This window comes from Ovis canadensis, chromosome 14 (assembly GCF_042477335.2).
Source record: "Ovis canadensis isolate MfBH-ARS-UI-01 breed Bighorn chromosome 14, ARS-UI_OviCan_v2, whole genome shotgun sequence".
In the NCBI taxonomy this organism is placed as follows: Eukaryota; Metazoa; Chordata; class Mammalia; order Artiodactyla; family Bovidae; genus Ovis; species Ovis canadensis.
The window spans coordinates 52,555,772-52,575,169 of NC_091258.1; the positions used below are offsets into that span (position 1 = coordinate 52,555,772).

Here is a 19,398-nt window from a genome sequence, read left to right on the forward strand (position 1 = left end):
GAAATGTACTTAAAATTCATTTTGAGTTTATTTAATCTCATGACAATAAGTTATGAAAAAATATGGCAACTAGAAAAAAAACTAATAAGAACATGTTTAGTTGCATCCCACATGAACTGAATATCCGAGACTAGTTGTAAAGTATAAGAAGAGATATAAAACTTTAGATTAAAATTATCAAAAGAACTTTATTTTTGAGATTCTATGTTAATGAACTGTTGTATTACAGAAACAATTCAGGATCATGAAGAATTTATAATTAACCTTTGAAAGCCTAATCTGTAGGGCACTGGAAGGGATGCAGAAATAAAGATGCCTCCAATATTCCTGTATATTCCAGGAAAATCATCTGCTTTATCTTTGCATTCAGCTGAATAACATGTTATAAGAAGTTTATGAGTTATTTCTCATTGTTTGGAGGCCTCATATTTCAGGAAATGATAAAATCTTCCAGGAAAGTAAATTCCAATCAAATAACTTTAGAAAGAAACTAACCTGCAAGGGTGGCAAAAACCATCTTCTCTGAGTCCTAGCACAGGAATCCTGAGGAGGACCATGCATGCTAAAAGCACTTGCCTTCAGGTATCAGGGATCCAGCCCCCCATCTCTAATAGAGGAAGGCTTCTTGGGGTCATGGCACACTATCTTATCTAGTGGGCAGGAGAGTTTTCTTCTAGGGAGAGAGAATGGAATTACTTGTTTGAAATCTAACCACACAAAGGCTTTAAAATCACTCCCCTGGGATCATATATAGGGGAAAATGGCATGTTTTTCTTAATGACTTTAGTTCAGACAGGCAAGATATTTCTACTGCCTGCTACTGCCTGACGTGTTATTTTCATCTTTCAGAATTCCTCTGGCTAATATTTAAGCTATTATTATTACCTTACCATTTGGCAAGAGAGCCAAACCATAAGCATATATGCAGACTTCCTAATGTTGCTCTTTGTAGTAAAGGTGGAGGTATTTTTTGCACACTCTCAGCCAATAAAGACACAGATAGAAAAATGGGATGATCATCTACCTTTGTATTGGTTCCAGAGGGAGCATTTATGAAATCAAGTATGTGAAAACCACATACATGTAAAGTGCAATTTTAATGGACCCATCTTTTTGAGAGAAACAAGGTGGGTTGACTTTAGGTTCCAGTGGATCTCAGAGTACTCCAGACCACACGTATTCTGGTGCATCATTGTGATTTCTCTGCTGTTCCTGGCTGTCCTTGTACTGCTTCTGTTCTCGGTAGCTCCGCAGGGCCAGCACCACGCTGGCACCATACATCACCACCAGAAGACAAGCAAAGGTGGCAGCTGCTCCATCGGTGCCTGCCAGCTGGCAGTTCATCCAGGTGAGACCCTTGCGGGCATAGACCCTCTCTCTTGTTCTGCAAGTGTCTGTGGCATTGATCTGCAAGGCTGTGTGGAGGTAAATGCCGATGCCCACGCAGTAGCCCACTGCCGCCAGGAGGCTGAAGATGGCCTCCAGGAGGAGCCACTTCCCTGGCAGTTTATGTAGACTTTTGGCTCCTTGGAGTAAAACACCCAAGGTGAGGACACCGAGCCCCAGAGAAACAGCCACGCCGCCATATATCAGGGGTGCCCGGAGGATTGTGTACTGCTGGTCCAGCTGCCGAACCTGCTCCAGCTCGGTGCCCTCAAATGGTGAGTAATAGTTGTTCCCAAAGCCGCCGCCGCTGGCAAAGCTGGCACTGAATCCGGCCAGGACAAAGTAGGAGGCCACGATACACATGAGAACCATCCCATTCAGTATCACCTCCACTATCTGTATCACACCTAGGAGGAGAAAGATGGGGGATTTAACACTGATCACTCACCCAGGAAAGCTCCCTAGGTCAGACAAGAGAAATAACATCGGTGAGCTGATTGTGAGGACACAGATTCAACATTAACATCCTTGGTTTTGGGTTTTTTTTTGGTTCATCTTGGGGGGCTTTCTTTTTGGCTACACCATGTGGCATGTGGAACTTTCCTAACTAGAGATCAAATCCATGCCTCCTACAATGGAAGCACAGAATCTTAACCACTGGACCTCCAGGGAAGTCCCTGTTTTTTATTTTGTTTTAGCACTAGTGTTTGAAAAATCAAAATGCCATTGTGGAAAAAGTTTTGGCAAACTACATACACTTAACCACGTGACTTTGCAACCTGTACCCCTGAGCATTCATCCTAAAGAAATGAAAACCTAGGTCTACAAAAAAACGTACATGGATGTCAGAGCAAACCCAAATGCCCTCCAATGGGTGAATGGTTACACAAGCTGGTACAGCCCTCCCAAGGGGAAACTCTACTCAGCGGTGAAAAGGAATGAGCAGTTGATACTTGGAACAGCTCGGATGGATCTCAAGGGATTCATAATGAGTGGAAAAAAGAAAAAGCCAGACTCCAAAGGTTACATACTGTATGATTCCATTTACATAACAGTCTCAAAATGAGAACAGATTGATGGTTGTCGGAGGATGGGGATGAGTGGCGGTGGGGAAGGGGAGGAGGGGTGGGACTGTGAGTGGGGGAGCCAGAGAGATGCCTGATGATGGGGTAGTTCTGCAACTGACTGTGGTGCTCACACGAATGTGCACGTGTGATGAAACCTCAGAGACCTACATTCACACAGATTTGAGTGCATATAAAACTGGTCAATCCCAAACAAACAAAAGCTCTGAAGATTGGCAGTGTCCTGGTTGTGATACTGTATTATAGTCACCACTGGGGTAAACTGAGTTCATGCCACACAGTGCAGTACTGTGCTGTATTAGCGGTGTTCCATGAATGTATAATTATTTCAAATTGTAAGGTTTTAAAATAATAGAAGTTACATAAAAGGTTGTAAACTGAAAAAAATTCACCCATGTCACTGTCCACCCTGTTCTCTACCAGCAACCACTTTCAGTGTTTTCTAATACAACTTTCCAGTGTTCCTTTATGCAAATAAAAATATTTGAGTCTGAATTTCACCCCTCCCTTCCCCTGCTAGTGTCATTGGGAGCACACCACACACACTGCTCTGCATCGTGCTTTTTTCATTGACTCATTCCTACAGATGTTTTCAGATCAGCCAAAAGGGTCCCCGTGCCCTGTGACGTGCCCTCCAACCCCACCTGTGGGTGGACCAGTCTACTCAACCAGGATCCTATTGCTGGATACCTAGCCTGTTCACCTGGGGGGTTCTTACAAGTTTAAGGAACCCACAAATGCCACGAGGCAGGAGACACCAGCAGGTGAATGGAGATAAACGTCATCTTGTCCAGAGTCACCCTTCACCCTTCATTTCTCCCTGAAGGGGACCTCAGCCTCTTGTGAGGCATATTCCTGGGAGAAGGTCTCCTGTGGTTCCCTCAGGTGTCAGGGATGAAAACAAAGAGGAAAGCATAAGAACTTAGAGTGGGAGTGCAGGCTCACTTCCCCGCTCTTTGCTGCCTTGTGACTATGCCCAAGTCATTGGCTCTAAGCCTCAGATACTTCATCTGACAAATAAATGAAGGTAATGCCTTCTTTCGTTTGTCTTACCCACAGGGCTGGGGTGAAGCCCAGATGAAAGCAAGTATGTGAAAATATCTGGAAAATCATAAAATGTTATGCAAGTGGATGGTGATGCTACCTAGTAACATTTATAAAATGAAAGAGGATTAGTAAGAGATTTTAGGAAATGGGACAAGTTTATGAAAAGCATGAATTCCAGAAATCAGAAAAACCCTCTAATACACAAAGGGGTACCACAGTGTTTATAAACTGAGCAGCTAAAGACCAGTGTGTCTAAAGTACTTAGGCAACAGCTACTGGGCTTGCTGATTCCATCTCCTGCTGGGCCCACACAAATTCCAAGGAGGCCCACAGGACAGAAGTAGCAATAATTAAGGACTCTGAGAGTTGAGAAGCTACATTCCTCTAATTTAAATTTGAAAATAACATCAGACCAGAACTGCATACTCCTACCCCAGGCACCATAAACTACTGGCTACTCTCTCCCTACAGCGAATTGACCCAGAGATCATTCTAATTCATGGGGAGTAGCTATCTCCCCTAACCATACCTTTCTCTGCCTTGGTTTTCCTTCTGCATGCAATTAATCTCTCACCCTCTGAAGGGAAGCAGGAATTCTGTGCTAATACAAGACGTGCGCAGCCTGAACCTCTCCTTCTAGGACAGATTCTGCCAAAACAGCAGAGTCAAATACACAGAGCACATATCTGCCAGCCTGGCATGGAATATATCTAGATCTTGTCAGCCACTCCATTGACTACAACAAGCAAGAGGAATAGCGGTCTGTTGCCAGGTCCAATGATGAAGAAATATGGCCACTGGGTATTACTCAGAGCACTGGCCTACCTGGCTTTGCTGAAAACAATGAACAGGTTCAAGTATTTCCAAGCATGCAGTTAGTGCAGAAAGATTCACAGACATCAGGAGAAAAGAAAAGAGTGGCCTACTAGGAGCCTGGTGGGCTACAGTCCATGGAGTAGCCATGAATTGGACAGGATTTAGTAATTAAACCACAACCACCACTAGAGCTAGCAGTTAGGAATAAGCTGTAGAGGGAAATAAAAACTGAAACAAATAGATTTTTGTTGTAAAATAGCATCTTTTTTGGGTGAGGCTGCTTCTGTGGCTAATCGAATTAAAACTCTTCTCCAAAAGCAAATACTGTTAATACTTTCTTATATATTCTTCAAGAAGCTTTCTGATCATATACAAGCAAATTTACGTATTTCCTTTTGTAAACCCAAATGGAACTCACCTTTTATATGTGCCACGTAAGGAAATAATATTATAAATGTAAAGAGAACCATCACCTCCAAATCAAAATTTTTTCTTTGGATTTTTATTGGTGTCACATAAAGCAAAGAACATATTCACTTGTACCAAGAATATATTATAATGGGCCATAAGTCCTAATTTAACATGCAGTAAGAACTCATGAGGTTGTCTGGCCAAAAGTAGCATTCTTCTGCTGGGAAAGATTTTACATTCTTTGATTCTGGATGGATCCTGAATTCTGGTTGTCAAGTTGAATCTGTTGTACAATGGTACATTTACAAGAGGTACAAAAAACGTATTGAGCTTTCAAGGCCATTGTAAGAGGGTTTGTTAGAAAACCTCTTTTGCAACCCTGTGAAATAATCTGATTCCTCTTTCCGTAGCCCACGTCTCCTCCAACTTAAATCTCACAGAAGTGGTCTCCCCAGCATCCCCACTTGCCCTCACCCAGAGCATTAAGGAAGTGAAGAACCTAGAATTCAGTAAGGAAAAAATTTGAGGCTAATCTGCTTGAGACAGCTGTGTTTAGATGACTTAAGGCTGAAATGTTTTTTCATGTTTATGTGGCTTTTCATGCTCACTGAGGATAAGGTTCTTCAAGTACCCTTGGTTATCTCCCTTTATTCAATCAAGAGTGCATTTTGCCACAGTACATGCCTTTTCCTTGTGGCTCCTGGGCTCTGGTTTTGGTGTGTTCTTATTGTTTTATTTTCATCTTTGTTTTTAAAAGTCATTTTGGTCAGTCCCTCACCAACAGAGAGCTCCAGAACCAGGGTTTATTACATCAGGCGGTGCTGTTCCAAGTACCCTGGAATTTGGCCCAGCAAACCAAAGCTGGACTGTTTACCTCCTGAGGGCTGGCAAGTTCTACAACAAAGCATTCCATGAAAGATGGTAGTTCAGAGTAACTTCCATCACTCAAGTCTGACGGAATGTTTTAAAAAGCCTAAAACTCCAACATTTCTGCAGGCTTCTTCAGCTTCCTGACCTTTTGGTAACCCCTGATGGCCAGCACGGCTCCCACTGCAAAGACCCCAATGCCCAGGGCAGCAAAGATTCCAGCACCAATGTCTCCCCCATGGAAACTGCAGCTGAAGCCACTGTATCCTTTGCTCTGGTACAGTGCCTCCCTCTCTTTGCACAAGGGAGAGGCGTAGGCAGCCGAGAGGTTGTGGAAATAGAAGTACAAGGCCGGGATGTATGCCCCGGCAATAAGCATGTGCAGCACACCTTCAATCACCAGCAACGGGGGGCAGTGCCACGGCACCCGCAGAACGCCCAGGGTGAGGAGGAGGCAGCAGAAGGCCATGAAGGCTCCGCTGCAGGCCATCGCCACAGTGACCGTGGGCAGCTTTAGCTGGTAGAACTGAATGTCCAACTGCTGTGCTTTCTCCCCATCAGCACCACTGAAACCACTGTAAGCCCCTCCATACTGGTAGTAGTAAACTCCCCCCAGGCTGGTGATGCCTGTGTAGCCCCCCGTGGAATTGTAAGACACAGAGCTGCAGGCCAGGATCAGCAAGTTCAGGAGAACTTCCAGCATTTGGCAGCAGGCTGCAAAAGAAGGGCGTGTTACCATTTTGAGAGATGCTGTTTTACACTTGAAGACTTCTACCTCAAGGCTTATCTTCCCAGTGACAGCTCATGCCACAGCCAGCTCTTCTGCCCCTTGGAAAGCCTGGGCAGCCAAAGCTGCAGGATTAGCACTAGATGGTAGCAGGGAACCGTGGAATCCAGAAATTATGTCAGAGATACTTAGGACTGAAAAGGGTAACTCTAAAAACAGCAAAGCAGCTGGTCCAGGTGGCTGCAGGACAATGAGGGGAGAAGTCAGGCCAGGGAGCAGGAAGAAAGGTGTTGTTTATGGAAGGCAAGAAGATTCTCTGCCATAGCCCTGCCCTGCAACAAAGGCTGAAAAAATAGTTACGTCCTCTTTAGATGTTTTGTGGCCATCTTCAATTTGCTTCCCTTGTGGCTCAGCTGGTGAAGAATCCACCTGCAATGCAGGAGACCCCAGTTTGATTCCTGGGTCAGGAAGATCTGCTGGAGAAGGGATAGGCTACCCATTCCAGTATTCTTGGGCTTCCCTTATGGCTCAGCTCGTAAAGAATCCACCTGCAATGCAGGAGACCTGGGTTTGATCCCTAGGTTGGGAAGATCCCCTGAAGAAGGCAAAGGCTACCCACTCCAGGATTCTGGCCTGGAGAATTCCATGGACTGTATAGTCCATGCGGTTGCAAAGAGTCAGACACAACTGAGCGACTTTCTTTCAGTTTGGAAGAGGAAACTTCTCCAAGTTTGAAAAAGATTATAACATAGTGCTTAAAAATTACAATAAAGTCAGAAAAAAGCATGGAGGTTATCCATCAAAATATTAATCGTGGTTCACAAGTACCAGAGATAGGAAAGATTGTTAATTACTGAATTAAATAAAATTAAACAGTAAAACATAACTTACTGTTCTTAGACTTTAACTCAAGAAGTAGTGGCTCAGATGGTAAAGAATCTGCCTGCAATTCAGGAGACCTGGGTTTGATCCCTGAGTTGGGAAGATCCCCTGGAGGAGGGCATGGCAACCCACTCCAGTATTCTTGCCTGGAGAATCCCATGGACAGAGAAGCCTGGCAGGCTACAGTCCATGGCATTGCAAAGAGTCGGGCATGACTGAGCCACTAGCACTTTCACTTTCAAGAGCAAATCTGTGATACTTTCCCAGAGCTGGATTTTTTCAGGATCCTTGGCTGGACAATCAAAGAGCTCCAGCTTTTCTACCAAAGCTGAGTGCTTTCCTTAAAGTCAGTTTATTGTGATATACCTTATACACAACAAAATGACCCACATTAAGCACACAGCTTGATAGAGTCTCACAAATGTGTATGCCATGTAATCATGATCAAGATATAGACTGTTTTCATCCTCCCAGAAAGTTCCCTAAAACCCTTTGGGGTCAACCCCTTGCCCTCCTCCTCAGGCCACCACTGATCTGCTCTCTGCTATTCGAAACTAGGTTTGTCTTTCTCGAATTTCATGCAAATAGAATCATACAGTTATGTGCTCTTTTGTGTATGGCTTCTTTTTCTCTTCATAATACAAAGCTGGGAATTGTATGTGCTGGCATGGTTCTATGGGTCAGTTGACAGAAGGATCAGGCTGTTGCATCTCCCTGGCTTTTACAGAACCAGATTTTGGGCCTGGGTCCAGTTGGTCTAGGGTTCCCCTGGTGGCTCAGTGGTAAAGAATCTGCCTGCCAATGCAGGAGACATGAGTTCAATCCCTGGAAGTTGGGAAGATCTCCTGGAGAAGGATGTGGCAACGCACTCCAATATTCTTGCCTGGAAAATCCCATGGACAGAGGAGCCTGCTGGTCTATAGTCCATGGGGTCCCTAAGAGTCAGCTAAACAGCAAACACCAGGTAGTCTAAGCATGAAGGTGTGTTACATTTGCACATTTGCTAATTGAAACCAAGCACTCTCAAGTATTATGTTTACACTCTGCTATCCCCCTTCCAAAATGCAAACAGCATTACTGTTTTAATTATAAAAGTAACACACAAGGATGGTAAAAAAAAAAAGAAAGAAGAATATCTAGATGAAACAAACATATAAAAATGATCTAAAGTCCAATCAATAAAACTGGAGAAGCCACTGTTACCATTTTTTTTTCTTTTGGACTTTTCTGCCACATGTGCATAATTTTTGCTGTTTATTTGTTTTTAAGTAAGAATAGGGTTCTCTTCTCTCTACTATTATATAACCCATTTTTTCACTTAATATAGTATGAACAGTTTTTTTGCCATAGCAAATATAAATATACTTATATCATTAAAGGATTATAGGATGCCACGATGAATTTAAATAATTTCAATGAAAAGGATATTTAGGCTTTTCGCAGTGTTTTGCTATATGGGAGCAGATATATGCTATGTATTTCCTAATAGAGTTTGGAGAGGACAGAGCCTCCACAAACTCCTTATTCCTGTTGTAGTTTTAAATAGAACCAGAAAACAATCACCAGGGATGGGGGAGATGTCTGGTAATACGCTTTTAAAAATAAAAGCCCAGAGCCTCTCTAGGCCTTACTTGCCCCTTAAAGGATCTAGCTCACTGAGTCAGCACTTCTCTCTTAAGAAGCAGTTATGCATTCAGGTCATTCATTCCTCTGATTCTGGCTGAATATTTCAGATCTGTTAATGAGTTAACACTCTTAGAGTCAGCCCTGGTTTGAAATATTGACATAGGCTCAGTCCCATAAGCACTGGGTAAGGATTTTGAGAATGTAAGGGTACTGGGGTACTGAGAATGCAAGTTGAGGAGCAAAATCTCCACAATTGTCCCCCTGAACCTTTTCAGCATGGTCACAAGTCAATTCCATGGGCAGTAAGAAGCCATCTCAGAACTAAACCTCTAGGCTCTGAATGACAGACACCACCACTGACTATAGAGATTATAACATTTGGAGACAGAAATTAAATTTTAAAGGATGGTTTGCAAGTAAGGCTGCAAGCTGAATGCAAACATTACCTTTAAAAAAAACCACACACAATTTCCTTGTTATACTGGCCTAATTTTCCTCTTACGATATTTTCCATTATGATTTGAGCAACAGAGGTCTAAAGGAAGAGGAAAAGGACAAAAAGGGAAAGGAGAAGCTGCCCCAAATGCAAATTGGAGGGAGCCAGGAGGAGAGCAGGCAATGTATCTCCTTCCCAGGGAACCTGTAACTCCTCACCATCCCTCCAAATAATAAACCTATACACACACAGGATCCTAGTGATCTGATATGCACATGTAATATTTGTACTTGCTTATTATCTGATCTTTATCCTCAGCCTTTAAAGATTTTGGTAGCTGAGGAGTCTTGCCCCAAACCGTGAATTCAGGGCTTATCTATTTTTGTCAGTGTTCCACTGAACTTCCTAAGAGTGACTCAACCCAAACTGCAGGGTCTCCCTAAGAAGTCAGAGCCACAGCTGCCTCCCCTCTTTGCCCGTTTGCTGGAGGAGGATGTGATTTCACCGATAAGGAAAAGAAGTCACAGAAGATCTAAGACAAGGCTGAAATTCTTCAGGTGACCTTTATCCAGGTGTGCCTTTCCTGCTGAGACAAGTTCCTGGTGTTCAATGACTGCTGCTCTCAAAACAATACAACGTTGTGTATACATACGGGTCTCTGTGTGTCCAGAGATCTTTATAAGCTTTCATTTGTTAGCTTCTGACTGCTGAGCCATCCTTTCACTATCTTGACTCAGAAACCCAACCTCTAGGCCCAAAGCCAAATAACCAGAAGCAATCAAAGTTAAATCAGGGTCCTCAAGCTCGGCCCTCTCCTCTCTCTTGGTAAATCAATCACCAAAGAAGAATACCTCTAGAGAGAAACCTGTTAAACAGCCTCTGGCTTGTTCCTACTATTTATATCATCATGAAAAGAAGGTCAATCACATAAACCATATCAGGCCTTAACGTTAGGCTCTAAGTTTCAATTCCAGCTCTTCCACTTCACAGCTGTGTGACTTTGTATAACTTACTGTACTTCTCTGAGCCTCAGGAGTTGTTGAGAGAATTAAAAGCAATGGGGTGTGCCAACATATGTAAACTAGAATGAGGATTCTTGTACCTGGATTACCCAGAACTCTTCAATAAGAGTTCTACGTAATCCTATAACAACGTATCTCACTGTAATCATTCTAAGGGTCACTTTCACGTGTAAGTTTCATGATTTCTCCCCCTTAGGCTGAGAAGTTTTCCCCTCTTAGTCATAGGCAGCTGAGGTAAATTTCTCACCAAATCATGTGAGCCATAAGGACTCACCCTGACAAACCTGATTTTCTTCATTGTTGGCAAGGCCAAACCTGGTGCTATGATGGGAACTCTGGAAAACTACATTTGGAGCTGACACATGATATTATTTAAAATCATAGTTCTTCAAACTGTGGATTCTAAGAAGTTTTTTTTTTTTAATATTTAATTTTATTTTACCTTTATTTATTTGGCTGTGTCAGGTCTTAGTTGAGGCACGCAGGATCTTCACTCTTTGTTGCAGCATGCAAACCCTTAGTTGCAGCATATGAGATCTAGTTCCCTGACCAGGGTTCAAACCCAGGTCCCTTGTACTGGGAGTGGAAGTCTTAGCCAGTGGACCACCAGGGAAGTCCCTTAAGTGTGGTTTTTTGTTTATTAATAACACAAAACAGGATAGAAGTTGGTTCATGATGTGTGTATTTCTTACTGTGGGTTTCAGTCAACAACATTTAAAAGCCATGATGGCATGTTTGGGCATCAGATCTCCTGTCCTGTGGCATGAGCTCAACCTGTCTGCCATCTCCAGGTCATCTTCCCTCTCTAGTTCTGACCACCTTGCCTGATGAGCCCCACTCTGACAGTTGGCAGCTCAGAGCTGGCTCTGCCTGGAGGTCCATCTGCAGCGTGAACATTGCAGGCATGACTGTCTCATCACCCCTAGGCATGTCCGAGAAGAAACATGGGAAACCCGGTCACCTGTTTTTTGTTTTTTTAGAAAATGTGATCCTCATGCGGGTATGAAAACAAAAATGCTAGGAAACCAAAAGGGAGGTCTGCTTGAAATTTTGCCCCACCACCTTGGACCACCACCAAAGGTAAGTAAATGGTCTGCCTTCAAAATGGCTCACCTCTCCCGGTGCACAGGTATCTGCACTTGTGGCATTCCAGGAGCCCTTCAGCCTCTGACTGGTAATATACCACTTCCTGTAGTCCAGGCTGGGGGTTCGAGAGTGGGTATCTCCCTGAAGTGGGTTCACTATAACCAAACACATACATGGCCATTAGCAGGCTTCAAATTCAATAGCTGTTCAGTATTAGAACTCTGGACACCTCATGCTGGGCCCAGAGGTTAAAGAATGCACAGCACAGAAAATCTGCCACAGTTTTCATACTCCAGAGAATTTTCTGGCTTAGTGGCTCCAAAGGGTGTTCAAACACTTGGCCCAATTCTGCTAAGTACATCACTTATCCCAGTAATTCTGAGCCCTACCTCTCATGCTGGCTTGTTGGCCTGCTGGGGAAGCGGGGAGGGTGGCTATTGAACAGGTAGCTGGGAACCACTTGGGGGAGCTTTTCAGTTCATTGAGGACGGGCTCTCTTCAAAACTAGTTTGCATTCACAAGACTGATGTCCAGGCTGGCATTCTCTTCCTTCCCTTGTTACTTTGGAAAGAGGTGAATCAGCAATAATTCTCTAGGCTCTGGTGGTACAGAAAACTTTGGACATCATAGCTCTCCCTCTTCTTCTGACAGCCCTGGCATATTCTATTCTGCTCCTTCTCCTCATCCCCTACTCCCAACCTTCCCCATCACTTTATCCAGCACATCCTGGGCTTTTGTCCAAGATTCTGTGGTGAATGGTAGGGGCTGCATTCTACTACCTGGGCTCCAGGGATTCTTACAGAACACAGATCTCATCATGTAACTTTTGGGTTCGAAATCCATAAAGTCCAAACTTTAAGCACAGTGCAGGAGGGCCCTTGTTCATCACTCTCCACTCACAATCTCACTTTTACAGACCCAGCCATAGTGAACTGCCCCTCTCCCTGCCCCAAAAGATGATCTGCATTCCCATGCTTTTAGGTCATCATGTCACCGTGAGAAACAGCCTGGAGCTCCTTCTCCAGAACTCAGCTTTGAGTCTGTCTCCTCCGGCAAACATTCCAGAGCCCAGTCAGGGCCCCAGCTCAGTTCTCTCTGAATCGGTTTCCCCTGGAGCAGCAAATTGGCCTGTTTACTTGTCAGTGTCCTATGGACATCCTGAATGGACCTCTGTAGTCCCTGGCCCTGCCTCCCATCCATTAAATACATGCTTGTTATGTGGAGGAGAGTCATATAAATGGCTTTTGATTTTAAACCACCAACTAACTGTGAACAAAAGAAGCTAAAGTATTCCCTTCACTAGCTTTGAGGCTAGCAGGGGTAGTGGTAATTGTGGTGGTCAGGGAGCCCAGGACACCATTTTAAAAGGAAATTTAAAAAAGAAGTTGTGGCTTCTCCTAGGTCTGCTGCTGCTAAGTCACTTCAGTCGTGTCCGATTCTGTGCGACCCCATAGACGGCAGCCCACCAGGCTCCCCTGTCCCTGGGATTCTTCAGGCAAGAACACTGGAGTGGGTTGCCATTTCCTTCTCCAATGCATGAAAGTGAAAAATGAAAGTGAAGTCGCTCAGTCATGTCTGACTCTTCGTGACCCCATGGACTGCAGCCCACCAGGCTCCTCTGTCCATGGGATTTTCCAGGCAAGAGTACTGGAGTGGGCTGCCATTGCCTTCTCCGTCTCCTAGGTCAGGTAGTTGCAGCGCAGTTTGGCTTTAGGTAGGGAAACAACGACCAGTGCCTGTGACTGTAACTGGGCACATCCTTTGTTACACCTTGGCTAGTTAGTTCTAGATAATTTAACATAAACTCAGGATAGTAGCTTTCCCGCTTTGTGGACACAACTGGGAGAGAGACTGGGTAAAGCCTCCAAGTCCCATAGCAGACAGGAGCCTGGAGTCCTCACAGGGATGAGGGCAAAAACCAGCAGGTCATCATCACTCTAGTACCTGCCTGTCTCCTGGCATCTAATCTGGGCATTCAGTAATATTTGTGGAGCTAGACAGAACGTGCAATGGGAAAAGGACCACTTCCCTAGAGAAAGAGTGGGGCCTGGGAATACTGCCTCTCCTTCCTTCCTTCCATCCTAACCCTCTCTCCCAGCTCACCAAGTCTTCTAAAACATCATGATGCTGTCACTCCACAGGCCTTGTGGGAACTCTGTTCTAAAGATAGGGATGGCAAAATTTGTTCATTCAGGGGGGTGAGGTCTGAGACAATCATGGGATTTGAATGAAGCTGCCCAGAAGGACCTCATTGACAAAGATGGGGGAGATCTCTGCCCTTTCATGCAGCTTTAGGTTCATACAGTTCTTTGGCTAAAAGTCTAGCTTCTCCCAGCTGTCTGGTTTTGAAATGCATATAGCCCTGGAAAGGGTTACACATTAAGGTATTAACTTTTCACTGGGCTGACTTTATTAGGCCTGGACCTCCAGGGAACGGGGAGGGCTGGTTTTGGAAAACAGGACAAGGGTCTGAAGCCTCAAGGGGGCAGTCCTGTGACCACATAGGTGTGTCTGGTGGGGGATGGGGTGGTGTCAGGGAGGAGCCTGACACAATCTCCTTCCTACTCCTTACCCTTCTGGTCCTGCAGTCCTTTCTTGAACCCCGGCCCTTCCACTTTCCACGGGGAGTGGGGCGGGGGTAGTGGAGAGGGGTAGTGGGTCTCTGTTGTTAACCGGGTTCGGGTCAAGCAGTGTGTGTGCGGGGGAGGGAAGAGGGTGTGGTGGTGGGCCTCGTCTTCCTTCCCTCCTTAGGTCACCTCTAAAAGCTCAAAAGGGAAGAATGGCACTTTCTCTAAACCCGCTTCCTAGGACAAGTAGTTGGGACGGCAGGCGGGCCTCAGACCCAGGCTTCCTCAGGGCGGAGATCCAGGGCCCCGCCGCCCCACCTCACCTTTCTGGTCCTCGGCGTCCGAGGCCCTCCTTCCGCAGGGGCGGCGGCTCCGGGGTTTCCCACGTCGCGGGCCAGGGGGGCGGGGCCGCGTCCCAGGTCGGCCGTCGGGGTCCGTCCCGCGTCCGACTCTGGCGGGAGTTTTCCCAAACTCTTTGTTCGCCGCCGCGATGGTCCCCGGCCCTGGGCCTGTCCTGGCGAGGTTCCCGGTTCCTCTCCCTGTCCCGGTCCCCGTCCCTCCGCCCGCCTCCGTTTCTTTCCCTGTGCCGGTCCCCGGCTCTGTCCCGCTGTCTCTCGGGGTGGCGGTCTCGTTCCGGGCGGGGATGCCGGTCTGGGTCCCGCTCTCTCGGCCGGGCCCGGGACTCGCGAGTCCCCGACGTCTGTTCCATGGCCCGGTTGCGCGTCCCCGCCCCGGAGCGACCCGAGGGCCACAATCCACAAGTTTCGACGGCAGGTGGCCAAGCTTGGGGGCGGGACGCTCACCTGCGCGCACGCGCACTAATCCCCCGGGAGAGCATTCACCTGAGGACCCGCGCCGGCAGGGGGAGCAGGTGAGCGCGGCCAGGGCTCTGGGCGCTTGAGCCCGGATTGGGTGCGAGCCTAGAGCGTTGTGCAGCTTCACACACTGAGGACGCGACTACTCCCCGCCCGCCGTGCCTCGTCAGCCCTGAGGTATCTGGACCGTGACCCCTCAAGATGGCGGCCGGGGGACTGTGCCCTCAACTTAGCACCTTGGGTTTGCTTTTCCAGAGTGTTCCCATCTGCTTTCTCCCTCAGCCACTCAGCCAGCCAGCAAGCGGTTGTTCTCTTCCTCCCTCTCCTGCTGTCCTTACAACTGTATTTTAGGGGACTTGAGGCCAATTCATGCATTTATAAGAGTCTAGTACTCTTGCCTGGAAAATCCCATGGACAGAGGAGCCTGGTAGGCTGCAGTCCATGGGGTCACGAAGAGTCGGACACTGCTGAGCGACTTCACTTTCACTTTTCACTTTCACGCATTGGAGAAGGAAATGGCAACCCACTTCAATATTCTTGCCTGGAGAATCCCAGGGACGGCGGAGCCTGGTGGGCTGCTGTCTACGGGGTCGCAGAGTCGGCCACGACTGAAATGACTTAGCAGCAGCAGCAGCAGAACTACAAAGCTTTTTTTTTTTTTTTAAATGATGACCCACACAGAATTGACAGCTTTTTTTGTCAAATCAGGATACTTTGAAACATAAATTGCTGTCTGTTAATGAATTATTTCAACAAACATGTGTGAGCATCTAGCTTAGTGGGCTTGAGAGATCCAGCGGTGATCTATCCTCCTACCGCACTTCCACTCTACTGTGTAAGGAGGAGAACAGGCAATCAAAAGACAAGACAAACTTTGACGGAGCAGGTTTGTTTATATAGATCTGGGAAGGGGACACTTGAGTTCTGGAAGAGAAGGAGGCAGCCTTGGGAACAGCTGAGAGAACGTTCCAGAAAGAGAAAGAACCTGCGTTATGCAGAGGGCTGGAAAAGAAGGTCACTGTGAGCCTAGTGAGGTGGGGATGAGATGAGGCTGAGAAATGGAGCAGGAGCTGGTATAGGACTTCATGAAGAGTCATTTTCAAAGAGCAGCCGGGAAACTTTGACATGTTTTGAGCCGGGAGAGTGACTTCTGATTTGCTCTGACTTACCTGTTCTCTGGTGGCTCAGAGGATAAAGCGTCTGCCTGCAATGTAGGAGAGCTGGGTTCAATCCCTGGGTTAGGAAGATCCCCTGGAGAAGGAAATGGCAACCCACTCCAGGATTCTTGCCTGGAGAATCCCATGGACAGAGGAGCCTAGCGGGCTACAGTCCACGGGGTTGCAAAGAGTCGGACATGACTGAGCGACTTCACTTTCACTTCACCTGTTTAAAAAAAAAAATAGATCGCTTGGGCTTCTGTGAGGAAGATGGACTCCGTGGGCCCAAGAACAGTGTCAAGAGATAAGTTAGGAAGCTACGGAAGCATTCCAGGTAAGGAGTAATGGTGGCTGAGTTGGTGGTGACAAGTAGACAGATGTAGGTTGCAGTTTGGAGGAAGAAATTAAAAAGATGAGTGGATGGAGGAATCATTTACTGAGATGGGAAGACTGGAGAGAAACAGGTTTGAAGAAAATTGGAGGGTTCTATTTTAGACATGTTGAAACCACAGGACTCCACTCAGGACTTAATGAAGCTCAGATTCTTTATGTCTCAAGTCAGAGGGAATTCAGCGAGCGAGAGGCAAAGTGATAGGTAAGAAGTAGATTTATTAATATAGAATGCTTATGAAGGATACAGGTGAGCAGGCAAGAGGGTGCTGCTTCAGGAAATAAGTGGGCTACATTTTTATAATCAAAGGAAAAGTAGGGAAGAAGAGAAGACTACCTTCTTCCTCTTCCTTTGTAAAGATGTTGCAGGAAAATACGACACCAGAGAAGACTCTACACATGGACATCACCAGATGGTCAACACCAAAATCAGATTGATTATATTCTTTGCAGCCAAAGATGGAGAAGCTCTATACAGTCAATAAAAACAAGACCAGGAGCTGACTGTGGCTCAGATCATTAACTCCTTATTGCCAAATTCAGACTTAAATTGAAGAAAGTAGGGAAAACCACTAGACTATTCAGGTATGACCTAAATCAAATCCCTTATGATTATACAGTGGAAGTGAGAAATAGATTTAAGGGCCTACATCTGATAGAAAGAATGCCCGATGAACTATGGAATGAGGTTCGTGACATTGTATAGGAGACAGGGATCAAGACCATCCCCATGGAAAAGAAATGCAAAAAAGCAAAATGGCTGTCTGGGGAGGCCTTACAAATAGCTGTGAAAAGAAGAGAGGCAAAAAGCAAAGGAGAAAAGGAAAGATATAAGCATCTGAATGCAGAGTTCCAAAGAATAGCAAGAAGAGATAAGAAAGCCTTCTTCAGCGATCAATAGAGGAAAAGAACAGAATGGGAAAGACTAGAGATCTCTTCAAGAAAATTAGAGATACCAAGGGAACATTTCATGCAAAGATGGGCTTGATAAAGGACAGAAATGGTCTGGACCTAACAGAAGCAGAAGATATTAAGAAGAGGTGGCAAGAATACACAGAAGAACTGTACAAAAAAGATCTTCACGACCCAGATAATCATGATGATGTGATCACTCATCTAGAGCCAGACATCTTGGAATGTGAAGTCAAGTGGGCCTTAGAAAGCATCACTACGAACAAAGCTAGTGGAGGTTATGGAATTCCAGTTGAGCTGTTTCAAATCCTGAAAGATGATGCTGTGAAAGTGCTGCACTCAGTATGCCAGCAAGTTTGGAAAACTCAGCAGTGGCTACAGGACTGGAAAAGGTCAGTTTTCACTCCAATTCCAAAGAAAGGCAATGCCAAAGAATGCTCAAACTACTGCACAATTGCACTCATCTCACATGCTAGTAAAGTAATGCTCAAAATTCTCCAAGCCAGACTTCAGCAATACGTGAACCGTGAACTCCCTGATGTTCAAGCTGGTTTTAGAAAAGGCAGAGGAACCAGAGATCAAATTGCCAACATCCTCTGGATCATCGAAAAAACAAGAGAATTCCAGAAAAACATCTCTTTCTGCTTTATTGACTATGCCAAAGCCTTTGACTGTGTGGATCACAATAAACTGTGGAAAATTCTGAAAGAGATGGGAATACCAGACCACCTAACCTGCCTCTTAAGAAATCTGTATGCAGGTCAGGAAACAACAGTTAGAACTGGACATGGAACAACAGACTGGTTCCAAATAGGAAAAGGAGTATGTCAAGGCTGCATATTGTCACCCTTCTATGCAGAGTACATCATGAGAAACAGTGGACTGGAAGAAACACAAGCTGGAATCAAGATTGCTGGGAGAAATATCAATCACCTCAGATATGCAGATGACACCACCCTTATGGCAGAAAGTGAAGAGGAGCTAAAAAGCCTCTTGAAAGTGAAAGAGGAGAGTGAAAAAGTTGGCTTAAAGCTCAACATTCAGAAAACAAAAATCATGGCATCTGGTCCCATCACTTCATGGGAAATAGATGGGGAATCAGTAGAAACAGTGGCAGACTTTATTTTGGGGGGCTCCAAAATCACTGCAGATGGTGACTGTAGCCACGAAATTAAAAGATGCTTGCTCCTTGGAAGAAAAGTTATGACCAACATAGATAGTATATTCAAAAGCAGAGACATTACTTTGCCAACTAAGGTCCATCTAGTCAAGGCTATGGTTTTTCCAGTAGTCATGTATGGATGTGAGAGTTGGACTGTGAAGAAGGCTGAGTGCCGAAGAATTGATGCTTTTGAACTGTGGTGTTGGAGAAGACTCTTGAGAGTCCCTTGGACTGCAAGGAGATCCAACCAGTCCATTCTGAAGGAGATCAACCCTGGGATTTCTTTGGAAGGAATGATGCTAAAGCTGAAGCTCCAGTACTTTGGCCACCTCATGCAAAGAGTTGACTCATTGGAAAAGACTCTGATGCTGGGAGGGCTTGGGGGCAGGAGGAGAACGGGACGACCGAGGATGAGATGGCTGGATGGCATCACGGACTCGATGGACATGAGTCTGAGTGAACTCCAGGAGTTGGTGATGGACAGGGAGGCCTGGTGTGCTGTGATTCATGGGGTCGCAAAGAGTTGGACGCGACTGAACTGAACTGAACTGAGAGGATGATCAGGTCCCAGGTGAGTTCCTGGGATGGGCCACCAAATAGTGGTCCTTGGCTTCGCACAGGAAAGAACTCAATTCAAGAGCAAGCCATAGTAAAATGAAAGCAGGTAATTGAGAGAAATACACATGCCATAGGCAGAATGCCCTTTAACTGAGAAGGAGAGAACAGCCCCCAAATATGGGGTGGTTAGTTTTTATGGGCAATTCATAGGCTAATAGGGTAATTTCATAGGCTTAGGAGCAGGAGGATTGTTCAAACTATTTGGGGGGAAGAGGTGGGGATTTACAGGAATTGGGCCACTGCCCACTTTTTTGCCTTTTATGAACTGTCGTGGTGCATGTGTGTGTGTCATTTAGGGTAAGCAACATTTAGAACTGGACATGGAACAACAGACTGGTTCCAAATAGGAAAAGGAGTCCGTCAAGGCTGTATATTGTCACCCTGCT

At 45.7% G+C, this 19,398-nt stretch overlaps 1 protein-coding gene across 2 annotated transcripts; it reads right to left on the bottom strand.

Moving 5' to 3' along the window:
• Window positions 1–1,013: 1,013 nt before the first annotated feature.
• Window positions 1,014–14,952, bottom strand: MARVELD3 (MARVEL domain containing 3). Of its 2 annotated transcripts, none has more exons than XM_069548950.1 (3): window positions 14,282–14,952; window positions 11,419–11,546; window positions 1,014–1,793 (listed from the first exon to the last, which is right to left on the bottom strand). In XM_069548950.1, exons 1-3 carry the CDS (start codon window positions 14,665–14,667, stop codon window positions 1,156–1,158), a joined length of 1,152 nt encoding a protein of 383 aa, XP_069405051.1. In that variant the 5' UTR covers window positions 14,668–14,952; the 3' UTR covers window positions 1,014–1,155. The 2 variants fall into 2 exon arrangements, with proteins under 2 accessions (XP_069405051.1, XP_069405052.1); XM_069548951.1 differs by lacking the exon at window positions 1,014–1,793 and adding an exon at window positions 4,809–6,326 and having other exon boundaries at window positions 14,282–14,902.
• Window positions 14,953–19,398: the final 4,446 nt, after the last annotated feature.